Source organism: Ipomoea triloba, chromosome 2 (assembly GCF_003576645.1).
Source record: "Ipomoea triloba cultivar NCNSP0323 chromosome 2, ASM357664v1".
Lineage (NCBI taxonomy): Eukaryota > Viridiplantae > Streptophyta > Magnoliopsida > Solanales > Convolvulaceae > Ipomoea > Ipomoea triloba.
Genome location: NC_044917.1, coordinates 26,960,020 through 26,972,964, shown reverse-complemented (window position 1 = coordinate 26,972,964; position 12,945 = coordinate 26,960,020). Strand labels below are relative to the sequence as shown.

The window sequence follows — 12,945 nt, the reverse complement described above, 5'->3', positions numbered from 1 at the left end:
GCAATGAGCAAGAATCACTCAATCAACATTATCCACACAAAAGCAATTAGGTACAACTAGCATGAATCTCATCTAATTAATTGACAATGGAAGATCAAACATGCATAACATCTAGATCATCAAATCCAACTCCAAGGTGATCTAGCCACAAATCATGGTGAAATTGAAGAACAACAATTAAAAGAAATCAAATGTAGCAATTGAATTGAATGAAATGTAAATGGAAATGAAGGAATGCCAAACTTATATTTTTCTTTGCAATCTCCAATTACACCATTGAATGAGCTAGTTGCTTCTACTTCTAGAGAGAAAATTTTAACCTACTCTAAAAGTGCTTGAATGTAGAAATGTAATCTGAAATTAAATAAGCTCACCTGAGAAGCATACATGATAATAATATGTCGACTGCTGAGAAGCGGGATAATAATGTATCGACCGCTAAGAAGCGGGGTAGTAATGTGCACTAACCATGACTGTGCATGTATGTCGTGTGCATGGGCCGCCTACCCTGCCCTGCAGACCTAGTACGCGCATGTGGGTTGCCTCTAGAGCAACGCAAGCCTACGCCTACCTTGCCATGCAGTTCCAATACGCGCATGTGAGTTGCCTTTGGAGCAACGCAAACCCACATGCCTAAGCATGCATAACATATATGAGATTTGAGCAAATAATTTGGGAAATAAACCAAGCTTTACTAAACTAAGTTTTGGTGTACTCACGATGGAAATCTCTTCTCTACCCTTTTAGTATATAATAAACCAATCAATCTCAAATAATTTGGGAAATAAACCATATATGTTTTTTCCTTCTTTTTTGCTTTTAGCATGCATCACCGTTTGCTTGATGCTTTCAATCCTACCATAATTATGATCATAGCCAAAATCTCTTCTCTACCCTTTTAGTATTATTCTGTTGTGAAATGCTTCCAAATCAAAGGCTAATCTCAGCCATTTATATCATTAAATTGGATGGGTATGATTAGTACTCATTGTCCTCTAAATATGGGTGTCCTCATATGAATAAGGGCCTATATATATATATATATATATATATATATATATATATATATATATATATATATATATATATATATAGCGCACTCCCATGCGAACTACCGCCCAAGTAGGAAATGAGAACGCTCCACAGCCGTCCACGTGTCTAGATCAACGAATCAGATGCAATTTTAAAAAAATGATGTGATGGCATTTTCGTATATAACTATAACTTTGGTGCACCTAGTTTCACTTACAAGTGCACCAAGTTTCACTTACAAGTGCACCTAGTTTCACTTACAAGTGCACCTATTTTCACTTACAAGTGCAAGTAATTTACCTTGTTAAAATTCATGAACCTATTTTCGCAAATATTTTCACTTACAAATGCAAGTAATTTACCTTGTTAATATTCATGCACCTGGTGCAACCTAGGTGACCTAATTATAACATTAGGTGCACCTAGTTATAACATTAGGTACCTAATTATAACATTAGGTGCACCTAGTTATAACATTAGGTGCACTATTATAACATTAGGTGCACCTAGTTATAACATTAGGTGCACTTTTATAACATTAGGTGCACCTAGTTATAACATTAGGTGCACTTAGATAACATTAGGTGCACCTAGTTATAACATTAGGTGCACTTAGTATTGATGCTCAGTGTACAATTCACTTGCACCTGTAATACATTTTACTTGCATCTACAATACATTTTACTTACACTTGTGCAAGCAATTTACTTTGTTAACATTCATGCACCTGGGTGCGACGTAGATGCACCTGGGTGCGACGTAGGTGCACCTAGTATTGATGATCATTGTACAATTTACTTGCAGTTGTAATACATTTTACTTGCACGTGTGCGCCTATTTTCACTTACAAGTGCAAGTAATTTACCTTGTTAACATTTATGCACCTGGGTGCACCTACTTATAACATTATGTGCACCTAGTTATAACGTTAGGTGCAACTACATTCTGGACACATGGCGCGCTGCGATTCGTCCGCAGTTCTCTCCTGGGCGGCCCGTATGCACCTGAACGCGGCGTTTCAATTCCCTTGGGATATGATTGAAGGAGCTTGGAACACAGTCCTGAGTGGCGTCACACTCAAGCTCCTAATCCTCAGTTGGTTGGGGAATATTATCGAACACTTTGCCTACAAGTTCCATCCGGATCTCATCTTTTCAGATTGAGAGCGGAAGATGTGCATAGTGGGCTTTCATCCCTTTGCGATATCTCGCCAAAGGGATGATCCTAGATCCTTGAAGAGATCGGGGCCCTCGATCCAACAAGAACGTCCAAAACATACACACAATTTCAACAATAACCCACGAAATCAAAACTCATTCAATAATTTAAGATCATGAACACAAAATCTCTATCCTTCCTAGCCCCTATCCTAAGGTTTAGCCCTTCATAGGCTTCAATAACATCACATCATTCATATAGAAAAGCATATTTACAAGATCAAAGCAAAAAGCAAATATCTTTAGGAAAAATGAAAGTTCAAGGAAGAAATCCGAAAGAGAAATCAAATAACAATGAAAGAGTTTACCCAAGAGGATTCCCAAGCTATGGGGATCAAAGATTCTCTCCTCCAAGAAGTTCTTCCTCCTCTCACTAATCCTATCTAACCTAATCTAAAAATTTTAGAGAGTAAAAATGTAAAAGTCCTTCTGCCCTAAGCTGAAATGTTCCTTTTATACTGAAATTTCGCGCAGGGTTCTGGTGCCAGTCCACGCCGACCACACGCGTGTGGGTAGGCGTGGATGCATTCTGGAATCAGTCCACGCACGCCCACACCCGTGGTGGGGGTCGTGGACGGAGGTTTTTCTTCGTTCGCATCTCCTTTGTTATCTTTGGCTTGGTCTTTTGCGCGTCTCTCGTTTGGATTTGTTCTTCTCTTCATTGTTCGTGCTTTCCTTGATTGATTTAAGTCTTGGATCCTATTGAAATCTTTCAAAACATACCACGCAAAGCTCTTTTGCAATTGTTAGCAAAATATTATGAAAATACATAGATTGCATCTTTCAAATCTTTGTTTTGGCAAGAAATCTACTTAATTAATTCTAAATAGCTAGGTACTTTTGGCGTCTATCAGAAGGATTCAACACCAATTTTGGGCCTTGTGAAAATCATTGCCCAAGATATGTATAAGGTAATATTCTCTCTTTACCTCCATGTTTGATGGCGGTGCTCTTTAGCACTGCATGGCTTCCAACGTAGATATCAATGGTTAATTGATATCCTAACCCAACTCTCCAGTCGGTAAAGGCTTTACTAAATCCAGTTTTCAGTGATTTCTGTTACCGACTTTCCAATGTCGGTATTCACTTGTGCCAAATCCGGTTTTTGCTGCCTACTTGCTTAAGAGTAGGGATACTACCCCAACCATGTGGAAACCAGGCACCTGGTATGGTTTTTTGTATTGCCTCTCTTGGTATTATGTTGACTCCCTTACGTAGTTTGCCTACGCTTTATTCACTCTTGGGCATTTTTCCTTGGAGCTTTGTATTCAGTTATTTCCCCTAGAACTTTTTTGACTCCCCTACGGAGTCTGCCTTAGCTTCTTTTTGATTTAGGAATAAAACTTTGTTCTTTAATTCCTGAAGTTTCTCCCATCCTACTTTGCGTAGACGGGGGTTATTTTGAATTTATACTCGTATCTGCTTCCTTTCCCAATTTGTGCATTTAGCTCACTCATTCATCGGCATTTTCTCATTCATGGGCATTTTCCTCCTTGGACTTGCTTTTATACACTTGTCGACTTGTCTAAAGTTGGGATGGTAGTAGGCTACCCTGTATATACTAGCGAATTGCAATATACTAGCTCGACTTAACGATGATCCAGTAAATAGCTATTTCAAGTTCGTTTAGAGTTGCCCACTGGCTAATAGTGGGAATGGTAGTACAGAATACCCTTGTCTAAGTCATCCGGGGAACTTGGATTAGATTTACCGGGAATTATTTGTTGTTTTCTTTGAGATGTTGCTTGGCGTACCAGTTCGGCTCTAGCAAGTGCGTAGTTTTCCCAATATGATCCCTTGCTCTTCTCACAAAAATTAAGAACGGCTGCTCACGTTTTTGCTCTCATTGGACTGTCCAACCAATATGTAATTTGGTGAAAAATTTGCAGAATTATTGAGCTTTTAGATGCTCGGAGTGGATCTGGTTTAGGACTTCCATTTCTCATCTTGGATACGCTGGAAATGGCCTTCTTCCAATCTTCCTAATGATCTTCTATTTGATCCTTCTCTCTATTGCTCTTTTATATTGAATTTTCTATTGTTTTCAGTTATTCACATTTTCATACAAGCACATGGTTTGTACTTTGTNGAATTATTGAGCTTTTAGATGCTCGGAGTGGATCTGGTTTAGGACTTCCATTTCTCATCTTGGATACGCTGGAAATGGCCTTCTTCCAATCTTCCTAATGATCTTCTATTTGATCCTTCTCTCTATTGCTCTTTTATATTGAATTTTCTATTGTTTTCAGTTATTCACATTTTCATACAAGCACATGGTTTGTACTTTGTATTATTCAACGGCAAATTATTGCATGGACCATGGTCCACATAGCTGTGTGGACCATGGTCTATGCAATAATGATTGTCATTCAACTTGCTTTCTAGACTTTCCATTATGGACCGGGGTATGTCACGTGTATTTGTATACTTTTGAATACATATATATCATTTACATTTGCCTGTAATATACAAATTACTCATAAATTTTCTCTTTATTTTCGTAACACTACCAAACAACACATCAGAAAAATATTATTTAAAAGAAAAAATTTTTCGATGGTCATTTCTTACCAACAAGCCATGTATTAAAATACAAATTAAGAAAAACGTTCATATCTACATCTCATAAATCAATACGATTTACATATCTTCACCTTCCATGGAAGCATTCAACGCATCCCAGAAGTTGCAATTTCTGGTAGATTAGCAATTTAGCATGAACCAGATAACTCAGCAAAATTACAGTGCCATTCTAGTGAATATTGAATGAACCCAATTTCTCCATCCCAGTACATTAGATCTATTTCTACGTCAAAATCTTGATAGCTCTGAAAAATAAAACAGCTAGTATCTGAATTTAGACAGGAAAACTAGCTCTAAAGAACACAAATACTCCGTATAATTTAATTATCAAGTCTTTAAGTCAACAATTAAAGCTACCTGAACACAAGTTTACAGTTTCCTCCAAAAGCTGATAATCCCATCTGCAAAAGATTTCAGATTTTGCCATACAGAAGGCTGCTCTTTTTGTTTCACACCATCCTTCTTCTCATTAGGTAATTCCCTACAAGATGAAAAATCATGTATCATGCCAGGAGTAAACTAGAGGGAAAATGCATACCTAGTATCATGTATTACAAAACTCAAAAATGAATGAGACTATTATCAGTCTAAGTTTCTTCCTTTCATCATGTTTAATAAGTTCAATATAGTAGCTTTTCCAAATATTAAGGGATTGCAGAAGGGAGCACAATGGTGGCAAAGAATTTGGAAACCTTTTCCAGAAAATCTCAGATTAAGTTAAGTGGAATTAAGCCTCTCAATGTAACATAACTATGGTAAGTAAGACCTGGGACTTCTTATCACCAAAGTCCTAAAGGAGAAAATAGAAAGTTAGGTTATTCTTTCAAAACTGTATTTTACACTTACAAGTTTTAATGATATGATAAAAGGCAAATCGTATAATAAACACTACATTATATCTCTTTGTAGTTCAAATAAAGGTCCATTACCCCCATTTTGAAGTTGATTAATAAGATCTGGGGTTCATGACCAGTGCATCAATTTGTGGAAACATTTAAAGGTCACACACATTCCACTTAAAGCTTGTTAGCAATACCAGATACAATTATTGCACTCCCATGGGTAATAATGGTCATAGCACATCATTGAAAATACTTATTACACCAAATCAAGTAGTCTGTAGTTACCTGGTATGTTTTCGCATTTCAGATGGTTGTTGCTCCTCAACCAGGGGCTTCCATCCATCAAATTTGAGCTCATTCGAAGAAGATATTTTCTCATTCAGGTCATCCATTAGTTTTTCAGGATGTGAATCCATAACATGATTAGCCTCCATATCTTGGAGATGACTTTCTCCTGTAGCATATTCAGAACAATACCCCTGCATTACAAACTTGAGTCTTTACAGGTGCACAAGACAGAAGATGTATTTGACTGTCATATAAGACAAAAAAATAACTACTGGAGAAAAAGGCATGAAAATCAAAGAATCTCTCTTTTAGAGTTTACAAACACTGAAAAATGTTCAAATGTCAGAGTGATGGAAAATGAAATGGGAAGCAAAATAGCTTATTGTGGCCTCTTTCCCTTCATTTTTCTTTTATTTTGACCTAAAATACCTATAGTTTCCTCACAACATAATAGAAAAGAATTGAAGGAAGTCTGTATTTTAGTTTAGGTTTACTACATAATTACATATGGTTAAGTCTTAATTAACAGGTAAAGCTTGCTTGGCTTTATACTTGGCCCTTAGAAAATATCAGAAATCTAGATCTTTTTGTAGACATCATGAAATTGATGCAGCATCTTGGACAAACCCCCAGAACAGAAGGTAATAAATCTAGTATGATTAGTAAATCTAATCCCTTAAAGACATGGCATTGCACATGTCATCCTTAATTGTTCCCTAAATTGGCTATTTTTATCCCCCATGTCATGGGGGTCGTTAGTTCCATCTTAAATTTTGTGCTGTTCTAATCCCACATGCCAAATATAAAAATATGGGTGACATGATAAATTACAATACATGCGAAGTTTAAAGACAAAACTAATGACTGCTGAGACATGAATGAGGAAAAAAGTCACTTTAGGGGACAATTAAGGAAAACATTTGAACACTGTATAACTTAGAGATTGGATTTACAATTTGATACTATTTTAGGAACTAAAAAGGTAGCAAGGACTCCTAAACAAAAAAATTTTAAAAAAAATCAAAATAGTGATGCTATAAGGACTTGCTTGATACTTACCGAAGCACTTCTTATATCATTGAACGGAGTCTTTTCAATAGGAATCGAAGTTTCTGGCCCTAGCTCTGCCTCATGACATTGGACATTACAATCCCCCAAGCCCATTGGGACAGTTCCTGTTAACTGTTGTTGCTGATCCAGGGGGTTCGTGCTATCAAGTTTCAGCCTATCCTCAGTAGAGGTTACTTCATTCAGGTTAAGCTCTGCATTCTGAGCTTGTGAATCACAAAGATGCCTAGCTTCTATTGCTAAGTGATGGCTTTCTCTTACAGCATACTCAGCAGCAATAGAAATTTTTGGCCCTAGCTCTGCCTCAATATGTTGAATACTAGAATCCAAATCATTAACGCCTGATTGCTGCTGTTGGTTAGCCAGTGGCTTCAGACCATCAAATTTCAGCTCATCTTCAGCAATGATTTTCTGTTTCAGATTAACCTTTGCTTTCTTTGAACCTGAATCCAAAATATGCTTAGCTTCCACTGTTAGGAGATTTCTTTCTCTTGCAGTAAATTTCGAAGCATTTGCAATATCATTCAACGTAGTCTTATCAACTAACATTTCTTGCCCTAGTTCTTCCTCAATATGTTGGATATTGGAATCCTCAAAATCCACTCTTGTATGCTGTTGCTCAGCCAGCAGCTTCAGATTATCAAACTTTGGCTTATCTTCAGTGGTGGTGATTTCCTCTTTCAGATCGACCTCTGCTTTCTTACACTGTGAATCCAAAATATGCTTAGTTTCCTCTGTTTTTGAAAGTACAATCCCATATTACCACAAGACTTGTTTATGAGCATGCAGTACAGTAGGAGACTTTTGAAATATGAGGCTAAAAACTTTGTTATCATCATCTAATAATAAGAAAATTACAAGCGCAAGGCAGGATTGAAAGATCCCACACTAAAGATACTCCATCTCAATTCATTAGTCATGATGAGGGTTAAACCGACCATAAACTGGAAGTATTGTGAAAGCTCAAGAACCTATGAAAAAGGTACTACTGCTATCACTGTAAAAAATTGCAGTGTGAACCATAAATATGTGAAAGAATGCAATCAAGAGTTTGGAAGCAAAGCAGAATTTAAATTTACAAAAAAAAAAAATATTTTTTTTTAATTATGCACCTTAATTTGCAAAAATCACATGCAATGAGAAAACTCTGAAATGTATTTGTCCATGTCTTGTATCTGCAGTGTGGATGCTTCATATTTTTAGACCCAGAAATTCCAATGCAGAAAGTATAATTGTAGACCACATTAATGAAATGCATTATGCATAGCAAGACAATTTTGGAACTCACCATCATTGAAGCACTCTCCATGCCATGTAACAAAGTCATTTCACCCACATCCACTGCTTCAATATCTTTGAAAGTTGTGCCCTTTATTTGAGCACCTGTAGATTCCATATTCAATGGCAAGTGAGTTTTTTTAAGCTCTTTGATATTACCGGTCAAGTCATCATTGATAGAAACATCCTTCTCTTGAAGAGTATCTCCCTTCACTTTCAGGGATGACATTTTACACTCGTACTCAAGTTCTTGAACAATACTCCTGACAAAATAGTAAGAGCCCCCAACTTCATTCTTAGCAATAGAAGGAGTTGGAAATTTTCCTGAGTTCATGGTTCTATACCTACAAATCAACATTGAATAGTTTACTTGTTTCAGTTCCAATCACTATAAGATTCAAGGATTAACTGTTCAATCTTCACACAAAGGTGAAATATGTTAGAACAGTTTGGAACTCAGAAGACCTCATATGTAAAACAGAGGAGAATGTTAAAACTGAAGAAGCATTCCTACACATTAAGTTTAATATGTCAAAAATATTTTTTCAGATGTATCCCAAAGTACTACAAGCTCCAACTAAGTGCTGTGTACAGTGTATGCATTATACATATGTAATAGATAGACATTTTTTAAAGGAACGGCAACCAAGCCGAGGAGAATTACAGTATGATTACTTGGTAACAAAGGCTTGAACCATAGCTCTGCGCTCGTCTTTGGAGACCCTTTTGCGAGTCTTTTTTGTTTCGGGTGAAGTAGATGCCGGAGGAGTCGGAGAAGGAGCCGCGGAGGCAAATGATATTCCCCTCCACCGCGCACTCGAGGCAGACGCACCACGAACAAACTTGGATGCATCCAATAAGACTGCCATAAAATATGCAATTACTGTTGATCACACAGGAATTCAAACTAAAAAAAGAAGGCAATTGGGGAACAATCCATGTCGAAATCAAAGAGGAGACAACTGGTAGAACATACCTAGTTTTGAGACTGAGACTGAGACTGAGACAGATAATCGACCAACGAACTTCATATTCAAATCCCTGAACCCTTTCTGTTGGTCGTTGGATTTATACAACACTCCTCCTCCGTCTCTTCTCTCGTCATTGTCATCTCAGAGAAGGGGTTTAACAGAAATCAGGACAAGGGTTTTTGGTCGAAATTTGGGCTGTTCTATGGGGTGATACTGCTAATTATTCTTATAAGGCCCATTGAACTTTATTAAAAAAGTTAATTAGGTGCCTAGAATTTTAAAAAGTGTAATTAAACCTATTAATATTTATTTTGAGACAATAAAGTCCAAAATTTGGTTAATAACCTGCTATTATAGGTCAGTACGATTTGAGCAACAATTCGACAATCTTCGGCGACGCCTTCCCCATCAGTGGCGACCACTTGAAGGCAATCGGTGACGCTTCGGCCATCGCCGATCATTGATCTTAGTTGTCGAAGATGGTTGGATTGTTGCCGAAATCCAAGTGACATATAATAGCCGATCATTAATTGGGTTTTTAGTTTCATTACCTCAACATAACATGTTGATGGGCTTAGTTGCACTTTTTAAAAGTTTAGGCACTTAATTGAATTTTGACTAAAGTGTCATCTAGCACCATGAACTATATCCAATTATTCATGCCGCACCCTGAACTTTTATATCGTATATATCGAGCCGCAAACCAAAATAAAAAATTCACCTAGAACTTTTAGCAGGTTTTCAGGTCTTCTGCTGACATGGCGCAGGTTTTCAAGTGATGTGGCATTTCTTTTAACCTTATGTTGTCCATGTAAGCATTTACATATTAAAATTTTTAAAAAAAAATAAAAATAAAAAATACAAACAAAAAAAATTAGCATTTCTATAAATTTGGAAAATTGAAAAAATACTAAACAATAAATTAGCCAAAAAATATAAATTTTCTGAAAAAAAAAATTGAAACATTGGAATTGCAAAATTGAAAAGTATACATTATGAAAATAAAGAGAATAAAATTCTGGTTATTTTAATATAATAATTCTTTTTTTTTTAATTTTAAATATGTAAACGTTCACATATACAACATAAGGTTAAGAGAAATGCCACATCAAACGCCATGTCAGCAAGAAGACCTGGAAACCTGCTAAAAGTTCTAAGTGAATTTTTTATTTTGGTTTGCGGCTCGATATATACGATATGAAAGTTCAGGGTGCGGCATGAATAATTGGATATAATTCATGGTTCCTGATGACACTTTAGCCTTGAATTTTTGAATTAAGTTTATGAGTCTATTTAATCATTTTTCTTTCTTATAATAATAAAAGATGTTTTTATAGGAGCATTTTTATTGAGTACTCCGTATTAAAAAAAAAACAATTTATTATGAATTGTATTACTACGTCATTATTACATTTTGATATTCTTTGAATGGTAGTAAAATTGTATATTTCAAAAATGTATATTGTCTAAATCTCTCTTTATGAAAATTAAATATTATACTTTATATTTGATGGGACCGAAGGCGCGACCTAGAAAGCGTTAGAGTAAGACTAAGAATTTGGGCCAATTAGAGTGATCCAATAAGGCAAGGGAATGTGAATTTTGTTATTGAAATGTATAAAGGGTGCGTTTGGCAACATGGTATAGAGCACAAACTTACAAAATACTAGGAAGCACGAAGGTGGTCTAACTGGCTGGTAGGGTGCCAATCAGCATCGTCAATCCTAATTCCCAGTCTGCCCAAGGTAGCGGCCAACAACTAGGTTGGGGCAAGGTTCCTACGGCAATTCCTCGCCTAATCAACCAAGTTGACCATGGCGGATTGTTGGGTGGGCTCGGCCTACGAAAAGGCAATACAAATAAACATGGGCGGACCAACTAGGTAAGTGGTGTACTCGTCGGGTTTTTTTAGTGACATGTCGTGTGAAGGGCAACTTAGGGAGAAATTTTGCCACCTTGCAAGACACGTGTGAGGTTGGGGATGTCATAGTACTTTGGTAGTCTTGACCACTTGTTTTCCCACGACTTGTGCCCTACAAATAGTATAAAAAGAGGAGTGTTGTCTAGTTCATACTATCATCAAAGTCTTCTCCGATCCTTTTCACTTTGACTTATTTGCTTAGTCAACAGCACAATTGGACTTATTGGTTAGCAATGTTGAGTGTCGGCCGAGTTCAGCCCCTGCTCCAGTCAACCCCTAATAAAAGTGTTAAAAAATTAGTTCAATTTTTAATAATCAAATTTTAAAAAATTAAAACTTAACTCCTAATTTCAATTTCGAGTTAATTCTATGAATGATCTGTTAGGAACATTTGTATTTTAGATTTTGATGATACCAAAAGTAAGGAATTTTAGTCCCCAAAGTATTCCATCTTTTAGACTTAGGAACTCTGTTCTCTTATTCAAATAGTTTGAATGTTAACCCGAGAGGTTATGTTTCAGATAGTCAAGATAGTCCGAATGGTTACGTTTCAGATAGCAAGAGATAAAGCTTCGGGGAGTTGAATATCAAGAGTGTTTGAGTCAACGAGACGAAGAGTAGAAGATTTCAAAACCAAAAGGTTGTAAAGGTCGAATGGTGGAGAAGCCTACCTTTCGAGTAAAAGGGAATGTTATAAGGAACGAATGGTAAGAACAAACATTCATAACCGAAGTAGCAAAGTATTAAGGTTTGAAACGTTAACTCGAATAATGTCAGTTAACCATTCGAAAAGAACTACTTGAGACATTCTTTGAGCCAACAGTTCGAAACCTAAAAACGCTAATGCTTTGTAGAAGAATGTGACCAAGGCAAAGAGAGTCCTAGGTACACATCCTAAGGGAGATTTTCCTCAAAAAGCCTAGACATTTGTGCGGAACAAAAAGATATGTTCAACGCAAATTAAGTGGTCTAATAGCTGAAAAGTCTAACACGCAAAAGCTACTTTATAGAAAAATCGTTAAGTCTCTACCTGCTGGTCAATAGTCATTTGAAATGACTTTCCCTTCAACGAACACATTTCTAAACGCCTATAAATATCTTCATTTAAGACTAAGAAAGTGTTGGTCAATTATGTGAAAATTATACAACTTCTCAAAGCTTTCAAGCTCTATATTTCGTGACTAGTTAGAGAGAGACAAAAGCTACAAAGTCATATCCAGATTTAGAAGCTTGGGCTGCTCAAACGTGAAGATCAAGTTCATCATTCAAAACCAAGATTTCTCGTTGGAGATAGAAGAATTATTTTCTTCAAACCTTTGCAACTCTACTTGATAAAAGTATAAAGGGGCAGAGTAAATACTTGAAGAAACCCGAGAGTAATTGATATAGATAAGATATTTTTTAGTAGGATTTAGAGGTTAGATTTTACTTGTATTATTTCATTTTCAATTGTATCTCTCTAGCTACTCAAGAACACTCTCAATTTGTAGAAGAACTTAGGTTTGAAGGAGACTTGACAACTTTCTTGATTCCTTGGAGCTTTGGATTTTTCATTGTAGATTGAACTCAATCGTGGATTGAATCGTGGTAATCTTTCTGATAGGGATTATTCCCTGATCACCGTACAGTACCCTCTGGTCTATTTTCGTTGACTGATCTTCTATTTCTCGACCAGTTTGACCGATCTATCCGGTTAACCCATGAGTCGGCTGGGGTCAAGCCCGATTAAGCCACAAAGCTCAGTA

At 36.5% G+C, this 12,945-nt stretch overlaps 1 protein-coding gene across 2 annotated transcripts; it reads right to left on the bottom strand.

The window, feature by feature from the left end:
- Window positions 1-4,784: 4,784 nt before the first annotated feature.
- On the bottom strand, window positions 4,785-9,463 carry LOC116007007. 2 transcript variants are annotated; one of them, XM_031247564.1, is made up of 7 exons: window positions 9,285-9,463; window positions 8,984-9,170; window positions 8,319-8,652; window positions 7,022-7,735; window positions 5,960-6,153; window positions 5,190-5,313; window positions 4,785-5,077 (listed from the first exon to the last, which is right to left on the bottom strand). In XM_031247564.1, exons 1-6 carry the CDS (start codon window positions 9,337-9,339, stop codon window positions 5,202-5,204), a joined length of 1,596 nt encoding a protein of 531 aa, XP_031103424.1. In that variant the 5' UTR covers window positions 9,340-9,463; the 3' UTR covers window positions 4,785-5,077; window positions 5,190-5,201. The 2 variants fall into 2 exon arrangements, with proteins under 2 accessions (XP_031103424.1, XP_031103434.1); XM_031247574.1 differs by having other exon boundaries at window positions 8,319-8,571.
- Window positions 9,464-12,945: the final 3,482 nt, after the last annotated feature.

Excerpts from the sequence above, each read along its gene's own strand:
- LOC116007007 (XM_031247564.1), bottom strand. The coding sequence starts at position 9,339 with ATGAAGTTCGTTGGTCGATTATCTGTCTCAGTCTCAGTCTCAGTCTCA. Across the intron at positions 8,653-8,983 it reads GTTCAAGCCTTTGTTACCAA|GTATAGAACCATGAACTCAG; the intron begins GTAATCATACTG and ends GTTGATTTGTAG. Across the intron at positions 5,314-5,959 it reads GAAATGCGAAAACATACCAG|GGAATTACCTAATGAGAAGA; the intron begins GTAACTACAGAC and ends TTCATCTTGTAG.